Source organism: Pseudorca crassidens, chromosome 2, assembly GCF_039906515.1.
Source record: "Pseudorca crassidens isolate mPseCra1 chromosome 2, mPseCra1.hap1, whole genome shotgun sequence".
Lineage (NCBI taxonomy): Eukaryota > Metazoa > Chordata > Mammalia > Artiodactyla > Delphinidae > Pseudorca > Pseudorca crassidens.
Window position 1 is genome coordinate 66,907,416 of NC_090297.1, and position 26,984 is coordinate 66,934,399.

Sequence of the window (26,984 nt, forward strand, 5' to 3'; positions counted from 1 at the left end):
TCTGAATAAAATCCTAGAGGTGGAATTACTATTATTAGCTATAAACACAAACACACTAACAAACTACTTTTCCTAAAGGCTGTATTAACTTACATTCCCATCAGCAATTTATGAGCATGCTCACCTCACTGCCTCTTCACCGACATCAACTATTCTCATTTTTAAAATCTTTACAAACTTGGTGAAAACTCGTATCTGTTTGTTTTTATTCTGGAATACTTAATGACTAATGAGGCTCAAACTTTTCATTTCTAATATAGAAATTTAATATATCAGAAACTATGATGACAAATTTATAGATGGACAGAATTTTTCAAACTTACATAAAGTTGATGAAATAACAGTATTGAAATATTGATCACTATTTTCAAATAGCTTTACAGTTTCATTTATTCCTCGAAAAGTGACATTTTTGGAAGTGACTGTCATAATATGAAAGCTGAGATTAATTTATATGAATCTAAAATTATATCCCAGTTGATATTAAAGAAGTAGCACATGACCTTCAAATAGTTTAATTTTCATTACTTGCCTTATAATTTGAATGAAAATAAATATGCAGTATGTTATTTTTCACTAGACTTCAGTTTTAAAGTCTACAATTAGAGAAAGCTCTATAAGAATTTAAAGCAATCTTTGTCAGTCCCTAGGCAGGGAGAGTACTATGGATTCAGCCTTTTGATGAGTTTCCAGGTATTGATAATTCAATAGGCACATTTTTAAAAAGAAAGTGTCAGAAATTTTCTACTTGATAGACATTTCAGTCAATCTTTAGTAAAGTTTAGCTATAATGAGGTAGGCATTACTAGAATAGAAAAACATAAAAATGCCAAAATAGCTAGAGTAAAATAAGATGAAGAACTATCACAAACGAGGACAGAAGAACTGAAAAATTGTCCAAATCCATGTCACAATGACAGAAGCTAGAATTGCAGCATCCAAGACAACATCTCAGAATGTAGAAAAGTGAGAAGAGGTTCTCAATTATACATATTTTAAAATATTACATTATAAGATTAAGAGACTGGACCATACAGATAAAAGGTTCTATAGGCAAACACTGCAAGTAATTACCTGCAGTGGTACTCAACCTGAGGTAGTACTGCCCTCCATGGGAGGGGAGGAATTCAGAAAAGGTGAGTGCATTGTTTGGTATGGTATCACAATGAATGAGTGAGGAGTACTAATGGCAACCAGTGTTTGGAAGGACCAGGGATGCCAAAAATCCTGTGATGCAGAGACCAGTCTTGTACAATGAAAGAATGGTCCCATTCAAATGCCAAGAGTACCCCAAAGCAAAACAATGGACATACCAGGAACTATATGGACTGGTTGTACTAGAAAAAAAAAAATTACCTCTAGGATTAAAAAGGAAAAACAAAGCATAGATGAAACAAAATTTTGCAAGATAACCTTCCATGTTATAAGCCAAGGCCTGATGGGACACACTCCAGTACTTCTTTCCAGTAAACTGAATCTTTAATGGATACATAGCTCTATAGTAATCTTTTGGGCAGCTTGTGTGAATGAAAGAGAATAGGTTACACTATATCATCACCATGTACCCTGCAGAGATGCATTAAAAAATATAGATTTTACAATCTACTCATCTTATTAAAATATTAAAGGATTTGTAAGAAGCCATATAACTGAAACTGGGGGATCCAGGAAAAGCATGGAATATGGATAAGAACACAGTGGGGAAAAAGTGGATAATATACCTCTGTCAAGACAAAATATTCACTGGAGTATGTTAAAGTTTTTTAAAGCATACACCGGTTTGTGCCTTTGTTTACACCTAGCCTTTGCCTTAGTAAAGGGTCTTGAATTAATAAAGAAGATAAAATTGTTTCATGATGTTGATACCCAGAATGAATCTCTCACATATCTTAAATCCCAGGAACGCATCTACTAAAAACTCTCTAATCAAGATGTTTAAATCATGCATATTTATGCTTGTTTAATATAGGAACAGGCTGAGATAGTAAGATAAGTTTAATTTCACAAATGAGCACAATAATCATCAGGACCAAGAACAGACAGACACATTGGAGGTTTAAATTCAGTTCATACTTACAGAGTTCACACCATATCTTTGCTGCTTTCATAGCACAGCACAGTCCAGTATATAAGAGCAAAGCCTCCAGTGCTAAAATGCTCAGGTTCAAATCTTGGCTTTGCCACAGACTAGATATTTGATCATATACAAGTTGTCTCTTGTTCCTGTTGCCAACACTGTTATGGTTTTGTGCCTATGTTCGCGAGGGATGTTGATCTGTGGTTTTCTTGTCTCGTGATGTCTTTGATACCAGGGTATACTAACCTCATAAAATAAGTTGGGAAGTGTTTTCTCCTCCTCAATTTTCTGAGACTCTGTATCATTTTTTACTTAAATGTTTGATAGAATTCTCCAGTGATGCCATCAGAGGCCAGACTTTTCTTTGTGGTAAAATTTTAATTTACAAATTCAATTGCTTAACTTGATAAAAGTCTATTTAGCTTTTCTATTTCTTTTTGAATCAGTTTTAACATTTGAATGTTTCTAGGAATTTGTCCATTTCACCTAAGTTGTCTAATTTGTTGGATAAAGGTCTTCATAACCTTTACTTATAATCCTTTTGATTTCTGAAAGGGTTCTAATGATGCCCCCTCTTCATTCTTGAGTTTGCTAATTTTTTTCTTCTATAATCTTGGTCAGTCTAACTAAATGTGTTCGTTTAGGGGAAAAGGGCGGGGAGAACCTCACTTTTTCCATTTGCTTATTTTGAGCTTTGTCTTTCATAATGAAGACACTCCCCAAAAGTTTAATGATCCTTGGTTGTATCTTCATAGTTAAGAGTGAGGAAGTAAAACACTGATCATAAGATCTTTATGTATTAACAGCACTTATCAACCACTGGGCTTACCAGTGGGGTGAACAGACTGGGACTTGGCTATTAAACTGGGGTCCTGCAAATGTCAAAATGCACAATATTTTTCTATTGGACTAGTATCCTCAGGGAGGAATTCTCCAATCTTCTGCCTGATAGAATATAAGCCTGGATGCCAGTGTTTTGAGAACTAAACAGGAGAAGGACACTGGGAGTTCTCTTTGCACGCAACCTTTGAGGTGCCTGGTGCCTGCTTTCCCAAGGTTCTGCAGTACAAATGGCTTGTTCTTACAGATCTCCCCCATGATGGAAGTTAGGGTGCAGCTTGTCCACTCTGCCAAGTTGGTTACCATTTGTTCAACTATTTTTCTTCTTCCAATTTTTCAATTATTTTTCTTCTTCCATTTTTCTTCCAATTTCTTCTTCCAATTTTTCTGCTATTCTCTCCTCTTCCATTTTCTTTGTCTTACGGGATTTATATATTTTTATGTCTTTACTGTCACTTTAGTAGGACTTTTCAGGAAGGAGAATAAATGTGTATTCAATCAGTCATGTCTAAATAGTTCATAAACATATTTACAAATTTTGGTACAAATTACCACACTGTCCTCACTTTGTACTAATTTACACTCCTCTCCAGCAGTGTGTGTGTTTTGTTGTTACTGAGTATTACTACTTTTCATATATTTGCTAATCTAAGAGATTTTTTAAAATGGTACTTTATGGTTGAAATGAATAATTCTTAAATCATTAATGAATATTAACATGTTTTCATCAGTTTATTAGCCATCTTTATTTCAACTTTTGAGGCATGTCTGTATATGTTCTTTGCTCATTTTCCACTGAAGAGTTAAGTTTTTTCCTTATCTCTTTGTAAAAGCTCTTTATATGTAAAGATGTTAATTCTGTGAGGAAAATAGTTTTCCACTTTGATATTTGCCTTTTTGTTTTGATGTACGTAAGTTTTACATTTGTACAAAGTAAAATATATCAATTTTCCATGAAGTTTTTGCCATTATTTTCATGCTTAGAAATTCCTTTCCAACAAATATTTACCAATGTATAGTTTTGATATTTTCCATTTTTTGCATTGATCTATAATCCAATTAGAATTTACTTTTTTCCACATGTTATAAAGCAAGAATCAAGTCTTCCCTGCCCCCTGCAAATACTTAATTAACTGTCCCAGCATTATTTATTGAATAATCCTTTAATTTCTCACTGATCTGTGATGTGATCTTTATCATTTATATAATCCATATACATACCGGGGTTTCTAGGCTAGCTAGGTGATTTGTACTATCTATTCTGCACATAAGACTTACCTACATTTTTGTATCAGTGGCACTTTGTATATCTAAACAGTACAAGCCTAAACATTTTAATATCTGCCAGAGCTAACTAAAATTGATTCTTGACACAAAATTTTAAAAAATAAAACACATGCTTAACTAGATGACACTAAAGGAAAACTGTTATGATAAATTATACATTCATTACTGACCTTTTCATTTTTCAGTACATTTCTAAAGTATTTTAATTTTTTAAAAAGGAAGTTTAAGTAACATCTGTATTTGAGACTAATATACTACTCTTAACTACATACTAATTTCTTTTTTTAAAAGACTTGTGTCTGGTTATTTTTTTAAATCCCTAGTTGTCACCATTTTATAATTCAATAAACTCTACATGGTGCTTATCAACTTTTTATGCTTACAAATTAAAGTAAAATGAGCCTACTAATTAAAAAAAAGGGGAAAGTTTTCTGACCCATCTGCATGCAATTCTTTTCACAAAGAAGAAAAAATACCAACTTACCACAAAAGACCACAGTATAGTCACATATTTCAAATCTTAAGAGTAAATTTAAGCTATCTTTTAAAGTGGCTTAATTTTAAAATTAACATGTCTGAAGTAAATGTAAAATTACTTATATGGGAAAATCATACACTTCTCTCCGTACCTGTCTCAGTAAGATAGTTCTGTACCTGCCTTCCCAGTAATATTCTACGTCCTAACTTGATGTATCCTTAAAAGGAATAGTTGTACTTTCATGTGAAGTGATGCTCCCTTCATCAGTAGCTGCAAGTTATGCCTTTCCATGCAGTTTATGCTTTTGCTGTGTTGCTGCAAGACCACTAGGTTGCCTGAATTGTTAGTATAATGAACCCTACGATCTGCACACCTCCTCCGAGATGTTTAATAAATGCCACCACTGTTGGCTATGAAAGGAACCTGAGTATCATAAACAGGTCTGCCACAAGTTCTTTGTGACCTTTAGAGAACTCTTAACTCTCTTTTCTGTCAGCATGCCAGATCCCTAACCTCAACAAAGGTCTCCATATTTATCCAGTGTGTACTATGTATCAGACACTGTACTTAATTCACTTTCCAATGAAAATACTAACAACACTCACCAACATGGGGGAAGAATTCATATAACTTTAGCTTATGAGAACAAAATAGAGGAAAATGGGGGAAAGGGACAAGAAAGAAAAGTGAGAAAGTCAGAAGACAGAAGAGGATAGAGAATAGAGGAAGTGGATAGAGAAGGAATGACAGCAAATGAGAAGCTGGCCTTTCTCATTGCGTACTCTGTTCTTTTCCTCCAACATTACTAGAGCTATGCAACTATGTGAAGAGATGGTGTGTAAAATATTAACAGATGTGCCGTGCACATGGCCAACTCAGCAATTATCAGAAGAGGTAGATGCCAATCCAAAACTATACAATATTACAGTATATCTCAGTGGAGGAACACCATGAATCTCTCAGTGCCATGAAGCCACGTCAACTACCCCCTACTACCTAAGCTGTGATTCCATCATCCCAGGAAGGAGTGGAAAAGGGAGAAAATACTAGGTGTAAGTGACTACATTTTTTACCATTAGGCAGAAAGAGGAGGAGGGATAAGAGGTTAGTTGATTAAAAAAAAAGTGCAATTATAAGAAAATATGGAAAAACATGTATTTGCTCTACTGATTTGTGGCTTCTGAAAATCGTACGCACTATATATCAACTGTGCTGAGGGGCATTCACATCGTTTCCAATTTGTTGTGGCCACAAGTAATGCTGCTATAAATTATCATTGCACTGAGATTCTTATATGTTAGTACTTTTATTCATATATTACCACTATGGGCTATATTCTCACAAGTGGAATCATTGGGTTGAAGGGTATATACATTAAATGTGAGTAGATGTTGCAAGATGGCCTTTTAAAAAGGTAGGAATAATTCAGATATCTACCAAGAAGGTATACAAGTATCTTTCTCCTAGCATCTCTGCCAGAAATGGGTGATTTTAATTTTTAAAACATTTTGATTGAAATATAATTAATACACTATGAAATTCACCCTTTTAAAGTGTACGGTTCAATGGTTTTAGTATATTCACAGAGCTACACAATGATCACCACCAAGTTTAGAACATTTTTATCACTCAAAAAAAAGAAACCCTATACCCATTTAGAAGTCATTCCTCATTCCCCCACCTCATCCTAGTCTTAGACAATCACTAATCTACTTTCTGTCTCTCTAGATTTGCCTATTCTGGACATTTCACACGAATTGAACCATACAATGTGTGGTCTTTTATGACAGACTTTAACTTAACACACTGTTTGTTTTCAAGGTTCACCATGTTGTAGTATGTATCGGTACTTCATTCCCTTTTATCACTGAACAATGGTCCACTGTATGGATGTACTATATTTTATTCATCCATTAGTTGATGGACACTTGTGTTGTTTCCAATTATTGGCTATTATGAATAATGTTGCGATGATCATTCATGTACAAGTTTCTATGTGGATGCATGTTTTTATATACTTAGGTTGGAATCAATGGGTCACATGGTAAATCTATGTTTAACCTTTTGAGGAACTGCCAAACTGTTTTCCAAAATGTGATTTTAATTTCTGCCAATTTGAAGGGCATATAATAATTTTACTGAATTGGTAATGTGCACTTCCTTACTGAGTTTTAGGCTTTCTTTTCATTCATTGGCCATTTAAGTTTGCTCTTTTCTGAACTGCTTTTCATCTCTTTGTTTTTTTTTTCTGAACTGCTTTTCATCTCTTTGTTGTTTTTTTTTTCTAAACTGTTTTTCATCTCTTTTTTTTTCTGAGTTGTTTTTAATAAACTTCTAAGAATTCTGTGTATATTTTAGATATTAACTAATTTACTACTGTTTCTTTGTAAACATTTTGTCTTGATTCTAACATTAGTCTTTTAACATTGTGGTATCTTGTGTTATATAAAATATTGAATTTTTATGGTGCTGAACATATCTTCCGCATTTGTGTGTTCTTTAAGAAGTTCTTCCCTACTTCTAGATTAAAAATGCAGTTGCCTAAACTTTCTTCTAAATATTTTATTTATTTATTTTACTTTAAGTCTTTACACAAAATTTATTTTGTATTACATAGTATGAAATAGAAGTGTAACTGTTTTCCTACTGAAATACAAATCATCTTAATCATATATCTAATGATCAAACATAATAAATTTTTTTCTCTGGATTCTCTGTTCTAGTGTTTTTCAAGCCACGGATCAGGAATATTTGTTGCTTTTGAAATCAATTTAGTATGTTTTATTTGCCATTTAAAAAATAGAAAAAGAAAATAGTGTGCATCATATGTAATAAGGGCTAATGTTTCATAATACTTTTAATTCTGATTTTTAACATACACATACAAACACATATATCAAGGGTCATTATGTATGTAAAATGTATTTCTTATTGTCAATTATAATAAATAAAGTTTGAAATCCACTCTTTCATTGTATTCCATTAATCCATTTGTCTATTCCTTTGTCCATACATAACTATATAATTCTAGTGGCTGTGTTTTCTCTCTTTTTATATACCTTCTTTGGCTATTACTGGATATTTGTTCTTCCACATGAACTATGTGGTCATTTTTGTTTTCTAACATTAAAAAAAAAAACTTGCTTCTATTTTAATTAGAACTGCTAATTTGGGAGAAATGATACTTTTATGATATTCAGTTCCCTGCCCCATCAAATATTTGGTATAACTTTCTGCTTATGAAACACGGTATGTTTCCACAATTCTTACACTACAGGGCCTATGGTTTACTTGATAAATTTACTCCTAAGTATTTTATAGTTCCTTTCATTGTGAAAGAAAACTTTTCCCATCTTGGGACTCCCTTGGTGGCGCAGTGGTTAAGAATCTGCCTGCCAGTGCAGGGAACACAGGTTCAAGCCCTGGTCCGGGAAGATCCCACATGCCGCAGAGCACCTAAGCCCCTGCACAACAACTACTGAGCCTGTGCTCTACAGCCTGTGAGCCACAACTACTAAGTCTGCATGCCACAACTACTGAAGCCCACGTGCCTAGAACCCGTGCTCCTCAAAAAGAGAAGCCACTGCAATGAGAAGCCAGCACACCGCAATTAAGAATAGCCCCCGCTCACCGCAACTAGAGAAAGCCCGTGCACAGCAACAAAGACCCAACGCAGCCATAAATAAATAAATAAATTTATTTTTTTTAAAAAAGAACATTTTTCCCATTTCCATCCTGTGTAGTTATTGCATATATAGAGAAGCTACCAGTTTTATTCATCTTATAGCTGGCTATCTCACCAGATTCTCTTATTAATTCTACTGTTTGTAACTTGAGTGTCTTGGGTTTCCTAGATGTGCAATCATGTTGCTAGGACCCCTAAAAAGAGGTAAATAATTTGGCAATATGAAATGGTAATACTGAAATCTTGCCTACCTCCTCATTGTAAAATGCCGTTTAAGTAACATACACAAGAAATTAATTACTCAAATGACTGAGATACATTCCTCTCTCTCTGCTATTTCTCAAGTTGCTCCTCATGTTACAGCCTCTGACCCTGTTCCTTCTCTCCTTCAGCTCCTAAACTGTGCCACCAGTGAGAGGCCCCAGCTTCTGATGGCTGGGTAGTAGGGAAAAAAGATAATATGGCTCTCACTATACCATTAAATATATATATCCATCCATTCAGATATATACATACATGGCACAAGGCTAGATGCTGAAAAGAATATCAAGAAATCAAGGACATCCAGAAAGACAATCAAATATATCTATAAGATATGTGAATAAATAACATTATTTCAAATAAAAATGACACATGCTCCAAAACAGGCATAGGTAAAGCATGATTCAAGATTAGAAGAAAAAATATTTACTTATAGTATAAAAACATACTATTATTATAGGTGGAGCTTAGATATATACTACAATAATGCTATAATTTAAATATATTACATATTTAAAAGTTTCGTGGGATTGGCTGAACCTAATTATTACATGTATTATTACTATTCTCTTAGGGGAAAAAACCACTTTCAAATAATCCACTTATAAGTAAACTTCTAGCAACATAACTCATATGTTTCTTAAACATCACTTGGACAGAAAATGGTAACAGTTCCAAAGTTGTAGTACTGTCAATAAAGGAACATAACAAGAGGAACAGATTATAAGAGTCTGGTTTAACAATGATCTTTCCTGATTACCTCCTGAGAACAAAATTAATTTTATTCAATAAAAAAAATAAATTTCTATCATGTATCTTAAAATTAAAATTTTATAAATTCAGTTACTACAAAAATTTCATTATAATGTTTAATAATTCAGTGTTAAAATTAATATAGCTTCTTATAATGCCAAGAATATCATCATAAAAATTTTCACCAGGGTCAAAGATTTTCATCTTTGAATTTATATAGTATATAATAGCAAAATGCAGCTCTTACATAAACCACAGTTTATTGGTTCACTCAAGCTGTAAAAATATGACTGACATTTCATCTGGTCAACCATCTTAAAGGTTAACTCTTGTTTCCTATTTCAGATTTTATTCTAGGTGAACTGTTCTGGGCAGATTCTATTTACCTATTCTGAACAAACCACAAACTGTTTCATTGCTCACTCTGACTATTAAGAACATACTGACTTGCTGCCTGCTCTGCTGTTTAATTCATTCATGCTGAGAGTCAGGCATGAAGACAGAATTTTAAATGTGACATTTGCAGCCTGTTAGGTCATTTAAGCTCTAACAACACCAGGGAATTCCTGACATATAACTGGACCTGATTACCAACCACAGATAGGCTACCAAAAGGGGCAAATTTCTTACCATTTTTGGTAATTTCTCATAGAATTTTAATATTCAATTTTAATGTCAATGAAAAGATCTATATAGCCAACATTTTAAAGTAAAAGCCTGTTTCTTTTAATAAACTCAACCTGGAACTTCTAATCAATCCATATCTGCTAAATAAAAATTCTTTTGATTGGCAAAGACATAAAGAAAAACTCATAATAATAATTAACATTCATGAAAATTCTGACAAATTCTGACATTTAAGGGCTTTTAATATTTCCCATAATCTATAGCCTCCGAAAAATCTGGTAAGTCTAAAGGCCATAACTCTCACCAACAGATCACTTTTAAAATTCTTCGATTCTAGTCCAGCAGGGCAGACTTTATATGCTGTCAAAATTACGGTACCAAATCTAAGTTTAAAAACTTACCACACTGCCTTCTTTAAGATTACAGTTATGTAAAAGGGATGATAGAGTCATTAAAATTGGAAATGAAAAAATTACCCACATGACATTTAGAATGATACTTTACAAGAGGTGATAATGGGGTGGGGCAGAGGAAGTAGGGAGAGACTGCTTTTTCATTTTAGCTACTCAAAAAAATTATACCAAATGATATTTTTTCAACTTTTTCTTTGCCACTAACAAGTACCATATACAATGGTGCAAATGAGCGTTCTCTGAAATTAACACTTGTTAAGTAATGCGCAAAAGATAATTCTGATTCTACCCTGTATTTTATATAAGCAAGAATTCTACTGTTACACAGCAAGTAGCCTTTTAATATTGTGCTTTGAATGAGATTTCCAACTGTAATAGGTGGAGTCTAAATAGGGCTAGGCGGCCTGGAATGCCTTTCAGCTATAGCACACTGATTCTGAAAAACCTAACAAAAGCAATTACTTTTCAGAGATTAAAATTATTGTTTCTTTCAAAAGAACAAAATGGAAAGCAAACCTGGTGTATTATCTGAGCTACAGGAAGTTGTTCAGCATATTTCAGAGGTTCCATTAGTTCCTCATCCATCAGGTCTTTCTTATAGCTGGAAAAAAATTAAGAAACACAAAGCCAAGGTAAATATTATTTTTAAATATGCCAAATGTTTAAATATGCCAAATATGAAATATATTAAAAATATATATCAATATGAGATTCTGAAATAAGCAGTATTTGTCAATAATCTATGAAAAAACACCTAATGACAATTTTTAAATGACATAACCATGAATACATTCAGATTGCATTTAATTACTATTTAATAAGAGTAGCTAACATCACCTAATAGTCTCAGATCCTGTTTTTCACTCTGAGACTTAAAAATGCTTAAGAACTCCATGTTCACTGCATATGCTTTTTATCATAGTATTTAAATAAAGGTCTTCAAAACCTGGCTCCAACCATTCAAGCCTCATCTCCAGCAACTCCTTCTCTACGTCCAAGTCAATAGTTTCAGCCATTCCAACTAGTGGTCACCTGCCCGTGGGCTTGGCATCTCCATGATTCTGAGTTTCTCCACTGTGTTTCCTGTTTGGACCAACCACAACTCCTTCTTTCTTTACTCTTCTTTCAAATATAATAATTTATTTAGATGCATCTAGGTACATTTTTTACCTCCTTGAAGACAAAAATTATGTCTTATTCTTCTTTGTATATCCAATGTTTACCATATTATACTCAATAAATGTTTGCTGAATGAATGTATGAATAAAGCGAAGACAACAATAATTCTGAGAGGTTATTCTACATGGAAAATATTTTCTTTAATATCTATATTTACAATGAGATGCAGAGTTGATACAACACATACCTAACAGGGTATAAAACAGTAAAGTGCAGAGTAGGAATAAAAAATAAAATCTCCCCAAATGAAGAGAATTAGAAAAAATATTCTGAAAAAAGTATTGACCCTTTTCAAAATAGCAAATAAACATTAGATTCATTAGATTACAAAACAATAAGACCGAAACACATTTAAACTTTCACTTACCTTTTATTACTGTAAACTACACATCACCTTATCAACTTAAAATCAAATTAAAAAATTGAAACATTGAATTATCTTGAAAAATAATAAAACAAGACTAGTATAAGTCTCCAGGGCTGTAGTTAAGAATCTGATGATGAGAAATCTGGAATCTCTCCCAGTAAAAAGGCAGATATACAAATAAGGACAAAATTTTGTATATAAGAGTATAAGAAACCTCTTAGCTAGGTAAAAGTTTGTGCATACTTTGCAGATTAGCATAAAAATAATTAATTTGGGGGAACTTTGAAGACTCTCACTAATGATGAAAAAAACTGTCTTAAAACATTGTTTTATATAGACAGAAAGTAGAACAGTGGTTTCCAGGGGCAAAGGAGGGGAGAAAGGGGAATTACTGTTTAATGGGTACAATTTCAGTATTAAAAGGTGATAAAAATTCTGGAGATAGTTGGTGGTGATGGTTACACAATAATGTTAACATACTTAATGCCACTGAACTGCATACTTTAAAAGGGTTTAAATGGTCAATTTTATGTTTTGTATATGCTGTGGGCTGAACTGTGTCCTCTCAAAACTCATACGTTGAAGCCCTAACGTTGAGTACCTCAGAATGTGACTGTAATTGGAGACAGGATCTTTAAAAAGATGATTAAGGTTAAATGAGGTCATTAGGGTAGGTCCTAACCCAATATGACAGTGTCCTTACAAGAAACTAGGACGCAGAGAAAGACAAAGTAAAGACCATGAGAAGACACCAGGAGAAGATTTGACCATCTATAAGTCAACAAGAGAGGCCTTATAAGAAAACAATCCTGCCAGCACCTTGACCTTGGACTTCTGGATTCCATAATTGTGAGGAAATAAATTTCCGTTGCTTAAGCCACTCAGTCTGTGGTACTTTGTTATGGCAGCCCTGGCAAACTAATACAGTATATATTACCACAATTAAAAATAAAATAAATATTCATTGACCAAAAAACCCACATTATTTTTAAATATTTCACAATGTACATTTAAAAAGTCTCTCTACATTTTTAGGTATATAAAACATATACCAAGCAACAAAAGGAAAATAGATATAGTGAATATTATCAAAATTTAAAATTTTTGTGCTTCAAAGGACACTACCAAGAAAGTGAAAAAACCCCAAAAAGGGGAGAAAATTTTTGTAAATCATATACTTGAAAAGATTTGTATCAAAAATATATTATAGGAACCTAATGAAACTTAAAAGTTTTTGCACAGCAAAGGAAACCATAAACAAGACGAAAAGAGAACCCTCAGAATGGGAGAAAATATTTGCAAATGAAGCAACTGACAAAGGATTAATCTCCAAAATTTTCAAGCAGCTCATGCAGCTCAATATCAAAAACAAACAACCCAATCCAAAAATGGGCAGAAGACCTAAATACACATTTCTCCAAAGAAGATATACAGATTCCCAACAGACACATGAAAGCATGCTGAACATCACTAATCATTAGAGAAATGCAAATCAAAATTACAATGAGGTATCACCTCACACCAGTAAGAATGGCCATCCTCAAAAAATCTACAAACACTAAATGCTGGAGAAGGTTGGAGAAAAGCGAGCACTTTTCACTGTTGATGGGAATGTAAATTGATACAGGCACTATGGAGAACAGTATGGTGGTTCCTTAAAAAACTAAAAATAGAACTACCATATGACCCAGCAATCCCACTACTGAGCATATAACCTGAGAAAACCATAATTCGAAAAGAGTCATGTACCACAGTGTTCACTGCAGCTCTATTTACAATAGCCAGGACGTGGAAGCTACCTAAGTGTCCTTCGACAGATGAATGGATAAAGAAGATGTGGCGCATATATACAGTGGAATATTATTCAGCCATAAAAAGAAACGAAATTGAGTTATTTATAGTGAGGTGGATGGACCTAGAGTCTGTCATACAGAGTGACGTAAGTCAGAAAGAGAAAAACAAATACCATATGCTAACACATATATATGGAATCTAAAAAAAAAAAAAAATGGTTCTGAAGAACCTAGGGGCACGACAGGAATAAAGACACAGACGTAGAGAATGGACTTGAGGACACGGGGAGGGGGAAGGGTAAGCTGGGACAAAGTGAGAGAGTGGCAATGGACATATATAACACTACCAAATGTAAAATAGATAGCTAGTGGGAAGCAGCCACATAGCACAGGGAGATCAGCTTGGTGCTTTGTGACCACCTAGAGGAGTGGGATAGGGAGGGAGGGAGACGCAAGAGGGAAGAGATATGGGGATATATGTATATGTATAGCTGATTCACTTTGTTATAAAGCAGAAACTAACACACCATTGTAAAGCAATTATACTCCAATAAAAATGTTTAAAAAAAAAAAGTCTTGCAGTTGTTTAGAAAATTTTCAAAGGAATTCCCTAGCGGTCCAGTGGTTAGGACTCAGCACTTTCACTGCTGGGGCCGGGTTTGGTCCCTTTTTGGGGAACTAAGATCCCTCAAGCTGTGTGTGACCAAAAAAAGAAAAGAAAAATTTCAAACCTATTCTTGGTTGATGCATACTGAAGTGTTTAGATGTGAACTGTCATGATATCTGCAACTTACTTTCAAATGGTTCAGAAAAAATAAAACAAAAGAAAATGAGGAAAATGAATGAGTTTAAAATTTTTTGTAACAACTACTTTACAGATTTTTTTCCAGTAATTGATATCTAGTCTCATAACATTGTGGTCGGAAAAGATACTTGATACGATTTCAATTGTCTTAAATTTACCAGGGCTTGATTTGTGACCCAAGATATGATTTAACCTGGAGAATGTTCCATGGGCACTTCAGAAGAAAGGTATTATTGTTTTTGGATGGAATGTCCTAAAAATAAAATTAAGTCCATCTTGTTTAATGTATCATTTAAAGCTTGTGTTTCCTTTTTTATTTTCATTTTGGATTATCTGTCCATTGGTGAAAGTGGGGTGTTAAAGGCCCCTACTATGATTGTGTTCCTGTCGATTTCCCCTTTTACGGCTGTTAGCATTTGCCTTATGTATTGAGGTGCTCCTATGTTGGGTGCATAAATATTTACAGTTGTTATATCTTCTTGGATTGATCCCTTGATCATTATGTTGTGTCCTTCTTTGTCTCTTGCAATAGTCTTTATTTTAAAGTCTATTTTGTCTGATATGAGAATTGCTACTCCAGCTTTCTTTTGATTTCCATCTGCATGGACAATTTTTTTCCATCCCCTCACTAGCAGTCTGCATGTGTCCCTAGGTCTGAAGTGGCTCTCTTGTAGACAGCATATATACGGGTCTTGTTTTTGTGTCCATTCAGCCAGTCTATGTCTTTTGGTTGAAGCATTTAACCCATTTACATGTAAGGTAGTTATCGATATGTATATTCCTATTGCTATTTTATTAATTGTTTGGGGTTTGTTATTGTAGATCTTTTCCTTCTCTTGTGTTTCCTGCCTAGAGAAGTTCCCTTAGCATTTGTTGTAAAGCTGATTTGATGGTGAATTCTCTTAGCTTTTGCTTGTCTGTAAAAGTGTTAATTTCTCCATCAAATCTGAATGAGATCCTTGCAGGGTAGAGTAATCTTGGTTGTAGGTTCTTCCCTTTCATCACTCTAAATATGTCCTGCCACTCCCTTCTGGCTTGAAGAGTTTCTGCTTAAAGATCAGCTGATAACCTTACGGGGATTCCCTCATAGGTTATTTGTTGTTTCTCCCTTGCTGCTTTTAATATTTTTTTTTGTATTTAATTTTTGAGAGTTTGATTAATATGTGTCTTTGCATGCTTCTCCTTGGATTTATCCTGTATGGGACTCTGTGCTTCGCGGACTTGGTTAACTATTTCCTTTCCCGTATTAGGGAAGTTTTCAACTATAATCTCTTCAAATATTTTCTCAGGCCCTTTCTTTTTCTCTTCTTCTTCTGGGACCCCTATAATTCAAATGTTGGTGCATTTATGTTGTCCTAGAGGTCTCTGAGACTGTCCTCAATTCTTTTCATTCTTTTTTCTTTATTCTGCTCTACAGTAGTTATGTCCACTATTTTATCTTCCAGGTCACTTATCCGTTCTCTGCCTCAGTTATTCTGCTACTGATTCCTTCTAGAGAATTTTTAATTTCATTTATTGTGTTGTTCATCATTGTTTGTTGGCTCTTTAGTTCTTCTAGGTTCTTTTAAACTTTTCTTGTATTTTCTCCATTCTGTTTCCAAGATTTTGGATCATCCTTACTATCATCACTCTGAGTTCTTGTTCAGGTAGACTGCCTATTTCCTCTTCATTTGTTTGGTCTGGTGGGTTTTTACCTTGCTCCTTCATCTGCTGCACATTTCTCTGTCTTCTCATTTTGTTTAACTTACTGTGTTTGGGGTCTCCCTTTCACAGACTGCAGGTTAGTAGCTCCTGTTGTTTTTGGTGTCTGCCCCCAGAGCCTAAAGTTGGTTCAGTGGGTTGTGTAGCCTTCCTGGTAGAAGGGACTGGTGCCTGTGTTCTGGTGGATGAGGCTGGATCTTGTCTTTCTGGTGGGCAGGTCCACGTGGTGTGTTTTGGGGTGTCTGTGAACTGATTATGATTTCAGGCAGCCTCTCTGCTAATGGGTGTGGTCATGTTCCTGTCTTGCTAGTTGTCTGGCACAGGGTGTCCAGCACTGTAGCTTGCTGGTCATTGAATGGAGCTGGGTCTTTGCACTGAGATGGAGATCTCTGGGAGAGCTTTAGCCGTTTAATATTACTTGGAGCCAGGAGGTCTCTGGTAGACCAATGTCCTGAACTCAGCTCTCCCACCTCAGAGGCTCTGGCCTGACACCTGGCCGGAGCACCAAGACCCTGTCAGCCACACGGCTCAGAAGAAAAGAGAGAAGGAAAGAAAGGAAGGAAGAAAGGAAGGAAGGAAGGAAGGAAGGAAGGAAGGAAGGAAGGAAGGAAGGAAGGAAGGAGGGAAGGAAGGAAGGAAAAGTTATTGAAATAAAAAATAATTATTAAAAATTTAAAAATTAATAAAAGAAGAAAAAAAAGGAGAGCAACCAAACGAAAAAACAAATCCACCAATGATAACAAGTGCTAAAAACTATACTAAAAAAAAGACAGAACCCTAGGACAAATGGTAAAAGCAAAGTTATACAGACAAAGTCACACAAAGAAGCATACACATATACACTGACAAAAAGAGAAAAAGGAAAAAGATATATATATTGTTGCTCCCAAAGCCCACCTCCTCAATTTGGGATGATTCATTGTCTATTCAGGTATTCCACAGATGCAGGGTACATCAAATTGATTGTGGCGATTTAATCCGCTGCTCCTGAGGCTGCTGGGAGAAATTTCCCTTTCTCTTCTTTGTTCGCACAGCTCCGGGTTCGGCTTTGGATTTGGCCCCGCCTCTGCGTGTACGTCGCCTGAGGGCGTCTGTTCTTCGGATGGGGTTAAAGGAGCAGCTGATTCGGGGGCTCTGGCTCACTCAGGCTGGGGTGAGGGAGGGGTACAGATGCGTGGCGAGCCTGCGGCGGCAGAGGCCAGCGTGATGTTGCACCAGCCTGAGGCGCACCGTGCGTTCTCCCAGGGAAGTTGTCCCTGGATCACGGGACCCTGGCAGTGGCAGGCTGCACAGGCTCCCCTGAGGGGAGGTGTGGATAGTGACCTGTGCTCGCACACAGGCTTCTTGGTGGCTGCAGCAGCAGCCTTAGCGTCCCATGCCCATCTCTGCGGTCTGCGCTGATAGCCGTGGCTCGCGCCCATCTCTGGAGCTCCTTTAAAGCAGCGCTCTTAATCCCCTCTCCTCGCGCACCAGGAAACAAAGAGGCAAGAAAAAGTCTCTTGTCTCTTTGGCAGCTCCAGACTTTTTCCCGGACACCCTCCCGGCTAGCCGTGGAGCACTAACCCCCTTCAGGCTGTGTTCACGCAGCCAACCCCAGTCCTCTCCCTGGGATCCGACTGAAGCCCGAGCCTCAGCTCCCAGCCCCCGCCCGCGCGGGCGGGTGAGCAGACAAGCCTCTCGGGCTGGTGAGTGCTGGTCGGCACCGATCCTCTGTGCGGGAATCTCTCCGCTTTGCCCTCTGCACCCCTGTTGCTGTGCTCTCCTCCATGGCTCCAAAGCTTCCCCCCGCCCACCCCCTGTCTCCACCAGTGAAGGGGCTTCCTAGTGTGTGGAAACCTTTCCTCCTTCACAGCTCCCTCCCAGAGGTGCAGGTCCTGTCCCTATTCTTTTGTCCCTGTTTTTTCTTTTTTCTTTTGCCCTACCCAGGTACGTGGGGAGTTTCTTGCCTTTTGGGAGCCTAAGGTCTTCTGCCAACGTTCAGTAGGTGTTCTGTTGGAGCTGTTCAACATGTAGATGTATTTCTGATGTGTTTGTGGGGAAGAAGGTGATCCCCACGTCTCACTCCTCCGCCATCTTGAAGGTCTACCTCTGCAGGATTTTTTTTAAAAATGCACTCAAAGTGTAATTCACAAATAATCTTGGGTATCACTATAGACTTTGGAGTTTTTTACTTATTCAATGTCCCACAACAAATTAAATGACTCATTTTGAATTTCTTGAAAATGTCCATCATTTTCTTGCCATAATGTTTCTAAAAGGTATGATGTCAAACTGATTTTCTTTCCACTTTAATTATTTTCATTTTTAATTTATTTTAACAATAAAAGTATTTTTTGGCTTGGAGGCTCTGGCGGTCTTTTCCTTTTATTTTAAGGTCTAATACTAGGATATAGGATATAGCTAAGAGTCAATTATTCTAGATCAATCAGTTCCCCCAGGCATATAGAAGCTCTTTCAATATGGAAATTCACATCTCCCTTTATTTTAGAAAAGTTTGTTTTATTATAATTTTAAATATTATTTCTGTTTATTTTCCATTTGTTTTTCTAGTTCAAGTTCTTGAACTAAATATATTGGATTTTCTCTATCACTTTTCTCTCTGATCTTTTTATCTGTCTTATTTCAATTTCACTTTCTTGACATTTTCATTTCTATTTTTTATGTCTCTTACTGAACTTCTGGTAATATCTATCTTTCCTTGGGTACCTTGTAATTTAGTTTTCATTTCTGAAATGATTTTTGAGGTTTTTTTTGTTGATTTCCTTTCCAGAGTTCAGTCAGCTCCTATTTCATACATCCTCCTGTTCACTGTCCATTTCAATTGTGAGTTTTGGAGTGTCTGATTCATGGTGTCCTTTTATAATGCAATTGCTTGTTTAATACAGGTTATTCATGTTCAAGTATTGTGTCTTAGTTTTTCTTTTTTTGTGGCTTTTCTTTTCTTTCTTTTTATTTTGCCTTTCATTCTATGTGTGTGTAAGTGTGCTGAGAAGATTTGGTTTTAATTTTCTGTTTTCTTATAGTAACTCTGTATGGATGCTGGCTTCTTTTTCAGTTGAAGATTATTTGCACTGGTTTTTTTCAGAATCAGCAATAGTAAGCTATCTTGTAAAGGGGGGAAGAACAGAGATAAGTTGGCTTATTAGGTTTCTCTCAGTTCAATAGCACCCTCCTCTGTGGCTACAATGAAGTGTAGATTCTTTAATAAATGGTACTTTTTGTGGCAGTGGTGGGAACAGAATTTGTCTTTTTCTTGTTTTTCCATTTTTCTTATTTCCCTTGGTCCTTTATCTTCAGCTGCTTCTTTCTTTCCCTTTACTACCAAGCATCCAAGGGACATGCCCTCCCTCCTTGCAAGGTATCTTCCATTACCTCAGAATTAATTTCCCAAGACTGTCACCTAAGTCACCCACACTTTCTAAGCCCCATCTCTTCTATCTTCAGTAGCTACGGCTCTGATCAAGTAGTCCATGTTTACAGCATAATTCAGAAACTGAGAAAACTACCAATGTTAATTTCAATTTATATATGTCTGCCATCCTAAGGGAATCTGAATTTTTCTCCTGCAAAATCGTAAAGTTCTCTTTCTTAAAGCCACCCATTATTCCTTTCATTTAACATTCTGAATTTTTCCTAAAAGGATGTACTTTTTCTATTATATTTCCAAGATCCTTCACTAAGAAACACTACTTAAATAATTTAACAAGAGAGTAGTTTCTGCATGCAAAAGGCTATATATTCCTTTTCTTACTTTACTGTTTCTTTTTTAAAAAACTGTGCTTTTGAAGAAAACAGTAATAAATGGAATGGAATTTGCTTATACTATGGAAGGATTCTGGATCCAATACAGTGGTGCTACCATCTTAAATCAAAATGCAAATCCTCTGCACAAGTAAATAAAATACTGCTGGCAAAATTCTGAAACCTGTGAAGTTTTAGTCTTTACAAACACTCGTTTCTTTTGTGTTTTTACTCTTTCATATATGCTCAGTGCCCTCAAAAATCTTCCTCCTCTGTGCTGTCCAAGCACTCCTAAAATAATACTGTAAAATTATTTATGGTACCCATATAGAAGGTCATCTCTGATTCAGAAACAGATGAAGTTTTTATTCTATATTGCCATATTGAGATTAGATTATTCATGATAAAATGACCTAGCTTACTGTGGGCAGAAGACCAAAGCATCTTTTCAAACACTAGAAATATACCCAACAAAAAGAACAGGAAGACAGACACATTGCAGTATGCCAAATACAAACTAAAAATTAAGAACATCAACAAATAATTCAAGACACATGATGTAGTGTAATCCAAAGTCATTAGGAAGGAATTCTCTAAACATAACAAAAATAGGAAGAGAGCCAAAGTTAGTGTTACTTCTTGAACTTGATAGCTTAAAAGAATTATTTGAAACTAAAAGTATATAAAAAAAAAACAGTTAATTTAATATAATCTTGTTGGGGAAAAACAAAGATAGAAAAATTTCCACTCCTAAACTGCATTAAAAAATTGCCCAAGCATTCATCTAACTGACAACACATATTGTACTGTAAGATATAGTTGACAAACCTGCAACCCTATGACATTCCTGAAAGTTTAAAGACACTCTAAGGGAAAAAAACAAATTTATTGGTCAATAGAGACACACACAAAATGCTATTACAACTCGAAAAATGTCCCAAGTGTCACCAAAGATTATTTTTGTGAAGACAGGTTATATAGAAATGAGACAACAATTTAATGCATCATCTTCCTTGAAATGAGATTCCCCTCCCAAACTCATAGCATCGCCATTCTTCTAATTGTCAAACTAAAAATTTGTAAGCAAAGATATTAAACATAACCTTGTTTATTATCTACTTTGAAGAAGCACAAGAAAGATGATGAGCTGGGGAAATTAGATATAATTTGAGATAGAGAACGGAAAGTTAACTCCCAAGAGAATTAATGTTACATTAACTTATGGCCCAACTGTTGAAATACATCTTATTTACCATCAGCTTGCAGTGAGGTATAAAGATGCACATACCAGTTAAAAAAGAGTATCTCTCAAGCAATTCAGTAAAGTGAATATAATAAAATCCCAGAAAACCAAGCTCTAGTTCTCATTGAAGGATCTCTTGTCTGGTAGAGGTTGTAGGCAGGCTTTCCGAAAGTTTCCCAAACCAGCAAATGTGTACATATAAGGAATTATCTCTGTAGAGTCAGATAATTCTAAAAGAACAGTGGGTAGTCAAAGGAAAACCTGTCAACTTTACTGAGCACTTACCCTGTATTAGGCAATCTAGTAGGTACCTATAACAAGTTATATATGTGTGTTGTTTAGTCATTTTATTTTGCTTACATATATATCTATGTATACATGAAAAATATGTAGAATATTCATAAATAGTTTCATTAATAAATTAGATTCTATATACAAATATAAACAATGAAAATATGTAAATACATACAAAATTGACAAAGAACTCACATAATTCAACATGAAAGAAACAAACAACCTGATTAAAAACTGGGCAGAGGACCTGAATAGACATTTTTCCAGAGACATACAGAGAGCCAACAGACACATGAAAAGATGCTAAACATCACTAATCATCAGGTAAAGCCAACTCAAAACCACAATGAGATATCACCTCACACCTGTCAGAATGGCTATCATCAAAAAGACAACAAATAACAAGTGCTGGCGAGTATGTGGAGAAAAGGAAACCCTGGTGCACTGTTGGTGGGAATGTAAATTGGTACAGCCACTGTGGAAAACAGTATGGAGGTGCCTCAAAAAAACTGAAAGTAGAACTACCACACAATCCAGCAATTCCACTTCTGGGTATTCATCGGAAGAAAACAAAAACACTAATTTGAAAAGACATATGCATCTCTATGTTCACTGCAGCATTATTTACAATGGCCAAGATATGGAAACGACCTAAGTGTCCATCGATAGATGAATGGACAAAGAAGTTGGGGGGGGGAGTGTACGTGTGTGTGTGTGTGTGTGTGTGTGTGTGTGTATGCACACACACACACAATGGAATATTACTCAGCCAAATAAAAAAGAATAAAATCTTGCCATTTTGCCACAACATGGATGAAGCTGGAGGGTATTATGCTAAGAAAATAAGTCAGAGAAAAACAAATACTGTATGATTTCACTTACATATGGAATCTAAAAAACAAATAAACAAACATAACAAAACAGAGTCACAGATACAGAGAACAAACAGGTGGTTGCCAGAGGGGAGGAGGTGGGGGGATGAGCGAAATAGGTGAGAGAGATTAAGAGGTACAAACTTCCGGTTACAAAATACATGAGCCACAGGGATTAAATGTACAGTGTGGGAAATATAGTCAATAACAATGTAATATCTTTGTATGGTGACAGATGGTAAACAGACTAATCGTGGTGATCATTTTGTAATGTATAGAGATATCAAATCACTATGTTGTATACCAGGAATTAACATAGTCTTATAGGTCAATTATACTTCAGACTCATAGAAAAAGTGATCAGATTGGTGATTACCAGAGGCTGGGGTAGAGAGTGGGGGAATTGGATAAAGGTGCTCAAAAGGTACAAACCTCTAGTTAACAAACCTCTGTTAACCTCTAGTTAACACTGCTATATGTTATATGTGAAAGTCAGGAGAGTAAATCCTAAGAGTTCTCATCACAAAGAAAAACATATTTTTTCTTTATCTATTCTTTTCTATATTTATGAGATGATGAATGCTCACTAAACATTGTGGTAAAATAAAATCATTATGCCTTAAATGTACACAGTGCTGTAAGTCAATTATATTCAATAAAATTGTAAGGGGAAAAAAGGCCCAGCAAAAAATAAATAATACGTATAATTCAGCCACTTGTTTTTTTTTTCATTTAATATGTTTTTGAGATCCAAGCATCTCAATATGATTACCAATCTAGCTCATAACTGTTAATAGCTATATGGTATAATATGAAAACGCTCCATTTTATTTAAACATTCCATTGTGGATGGATATCTGCTTTCATTTATTTATTATTAAAAATAGTGTTGCAAAAAATATCCTTCCAGGCTACTTTGTCTACATGTGCAAGAGATGCTCTATAACAGGCAAACCATAGCCCACAGGCCAAATCTGGCCTATCATCTGTTTCTGTATGTCCAGTAAGCTAAGAATGGTTTTTACATTTTTTTAATGGTTGCAAAAACAAATCAAAGGGAGAATAATATTTCATAACAAATGAAACTTATATAAAATCCAAATTTCAGTGTCTGTAAATAAAGTTTTACTTGAGTCCATTCATTTGCTAATGTATTATCCATGACTTCTGCACTACAGTAGCAAGAGTATTTGCAACTGAGGCCATTTGACCTACAAAGGCTAAAATGTTTACTAGCTGGCCTTTTACAGCAGAAGTTTGCCAACCCCTGTTCTAGAGTAATTATTTAGAAGTGGACTTGCAGGGTCATAAGTTATTATGCACATTTTAAATTTTGCTAGTAACAACAAAATTACTATCCAAAGGGGCTGCATCAGTTTATACTGCCACCAGAAATGTGTAAGTTCCCATTTCCCTCATCGCCACTTAAGTTTCTACAAGAAACAGTATCTCATTGTTTTAATTTCCATTTCCCTTTTAAAAATATACTTGAATGGTCACTGGACATGAGTCTTTCTTCTTTTCCAAACTGTATTTCCTTTGGTCATTTTTCTATTGGGTTGTCTTTAAAAAAAAAAAAAAATCAATGTGCAGAGTTATATAATTTGGATAGAAATTCTTTGACATACATGTTGCAAATAATTTCACCCAGAGTTTCTCTTTTAACTTTGTATTTTTTCTTTTTTACTATATATAGTATTTTAATTTTGTTGCAGTAATTTTTATTAATCTCTTCTTAGCTATGTTTTGTATGACATCTTTCCCCACTCCTATTTCCCAACTCTTATTAAGTTTAATAATTATTAAATGGTAGATTCTCTTAGATTTCCTATTACATGGTCTGTAAAAAAAACAGGGAAAGTTTGCCTCTTCCTGGTTCTTATGCCTCCTATTTTTCCCTTGTCTTCTCGCATTAGTTGGGACTTCTTGTGCAATGATGAATAGATGGAAATATAATATGCATCCTTATCTCGTCTTTCATTGAGATGCTGCTAAAGATTCACCCTAAAGTATAATGTTTTCTGCTCATTTTAGATACATGGCCTTTATTAAGTCAAGGCAGCTCTCTTTTATTTCTAGTTTGCTAAGTAAGCCATGTTGCTTTTTTTCATCATTAATGATTGATAAATTTTAATCAGATGCTTTCTCTCATCTACTGAAACAATTACAAAATATTTCTCATTTAATGTAGTGATATGATGAAATACATTAATATATTTTCTAACCCTAAATCATTCCTGCAATTTTAAGATAACTTCTATTTGGTCATGAAATATTTTAATTTTTACATTACTGGATTTGATTTGGATTTTATTTAAGATTGGTACATCTGTGATCATAAATAGGTTGGCTCTATTATTTTTTCATACTCTCCTTGTCTAGTTTTGGTTTCAAATCAACTAGTTCCACCAAATGAGTTAGGTAGCATGCTTTCTTTGTTTATTCTGTTCGTATGTCAGCTCCACATGTTTGGTAAATGTCACAGGTAAAAACTATCTAAGCCTACTGCTGTTTGAAGTTTGTTGACAGAAGATACATATTTTTTACAATTGATAAAAAAGCAAATTCTTTTACTTGAAGGCTTAATTTATTTCTTTTACTTACTTTTTTCCTAAATCCCTGGTAAGTATTACTTCAGCCACATTCCAAGTGATTTTTATAGACTTATATAGAAAATGCATCATGTAAACAGCACATTTTGGGGTTTTCTTTTGAATTTAGTATGATGACCTTACACTTTCACAGAGGATATTTGGTCTAATTATATTTAATTTAGTCATTGATACAACTGGATTTATTATTACTATCTATTTTCTATTTCCCATCTATTTGATGTTCCTTTTTCTTTTGAATTAACCAAATATTTTATTAATCTTTTTTTCTCTATTAACATGGTAATTACACATATATTTACCATTATTATAGTGGTTACCTTGGAAATTATAACATCAAATTTTGACTTGTTAATCTAATCAAATGTATCACATTTATCATTTCTCCAATAAGAACAGTATTTTGCAACAGTTTGATTCCATTTATCCTAATTCTGCCTTTTGCACTGTTGTTGCCATATATTTTAATTATACAAACATTGTTTAACTCAACATGAAATTATTTTTGGTTTTTGCCCCATTAATATTCAATTATCTTAAATGATACATATGCCTATTCTGGTTCTCTTCATTCCTTACTGAATTTCTGTGTTTCCCATTAGGATCATTTTATTTCTGGCTGAAGAACTCCATTTAGTTTTTATTTTAGTTCAGGTGCACTGGCAACAAATTGTTTTGTTTGTCTGAAAACATCTTTATTTCACCTTCATTTTTGGAAGATATTTTTGCTGTGTATAGAATTATAGGTTAGAAGTTTTCTTTCTTTCAGCACTTTAAACATGTCATTCTACTGTTTTATGGCTTCCACTGTTTATGTCAGTATTAAAGGTACTGTGCATTTTCTTCTCTGGTGGGCTTTTAAGATTTTTCTCTTTGTCTATGATTTTCCAGCATTTTGACTATGATGTGGTTTCCTTCATATTCAGCCTGCTTGGGATGAGTAGAATTAATTGAATCTGATGTGTTTAATATGTTTCATTAGTTTTGCTCATTATCTCTTTATGTATTGTTGCTTCCTTATTTTCAAACTGTCCTCTAGTTTAAGACACTATTTACACACATTACATCATTTTACTGACTCTAATAACATCCCTTATTCTCCTTCCTTCCTCCCTCCCTCCCTTCCTTCCTTCCTTCCCTCCTTCCTTCTTTTCTTTCTTTCTGTGCTTCAGCTTGGATTTTTTTCTATCAAATTGCCTTAAGTACACTAATGCTGTTTTCTGATGTATCCAATTTGATGTTAAGCCATTCACTGAATTCTTCAATTCAGATGTTATATTTTTCAAATCTAGAATGTTCACTTCAATGTTTTAGACATACTCATATTCTCTAGTGAATTCCCTAACTTTTCATCTGTTTTCAAGAATTTTTTTCCCTATTTTCTTGAACATATTAAAAATAGGTATTTTAAGGCTATTTTCTACTAACTCCAAGTTCTGAATCACTTCTAGGTCTGCTTCTATATTCTGTTTTGTTTATGTTTTTCTCTTGGTAATAGAGTCATAATGTTCTCCCTTTTATGCATCAAGTAATTTTTTATTGATTGTGTACAGGACACAGTGCACAATTGTTTAAAGGAAAAAAAAAAACCTACTGACAATACTTTTCCATCTGAGAAGATCCATCTAAATGTTCTGCTAGGCATTTAGAGAGTGGTGGTCTGATCACTTCCATTCAATCAGGGACTGAGCTGAATTAAGACTGCCTTACAATTTTGACAAAACTCAATTCAATCTTTAATTTAACCCTATTTTTATGGTGAGGCCCTTCAAGATTTTAAATTGAAGGCTGGCAGGTCTTTGTCCCCTCAACACAGACAAAATGCAGAAAATTCCACTATGCTTTTCAGAGGTTTCTGGCTTAGATCTTTGTCCTGTTGTCCTGCATAGCTTCAGAATTAGGCACTCCAGCCCCACTGAATTGCCACAAGCTGTACTGGTCACTCTGTCCTCATTA

General features: G+C 34.8%; 1 protein-coding gene across 1 annotated transcript in view; it reads right to left on the minus strand.

Moving 5' to 3' along the window:
* PIGK (phosphatidylinositol glycan anchor biosynthesis class K) overlaps nucleotides 1–26,984 on the minus strand; it is a 134,819-nt gene that overhangs the window by 27,394 nt on the left and 80,441 nt on the right. The window contains exon 10 of the mRNA XM_067726610.1: nucleotides 10,938–11,022. Within this exon, the coding sequence (XP_067582711.1) occupies nucleotides 10,938–11,022 (85 nt within the window). The remainder of the gene's footprint in view (nucleotides 1–10,937; nucleotides 11,023–26,984) is intronic.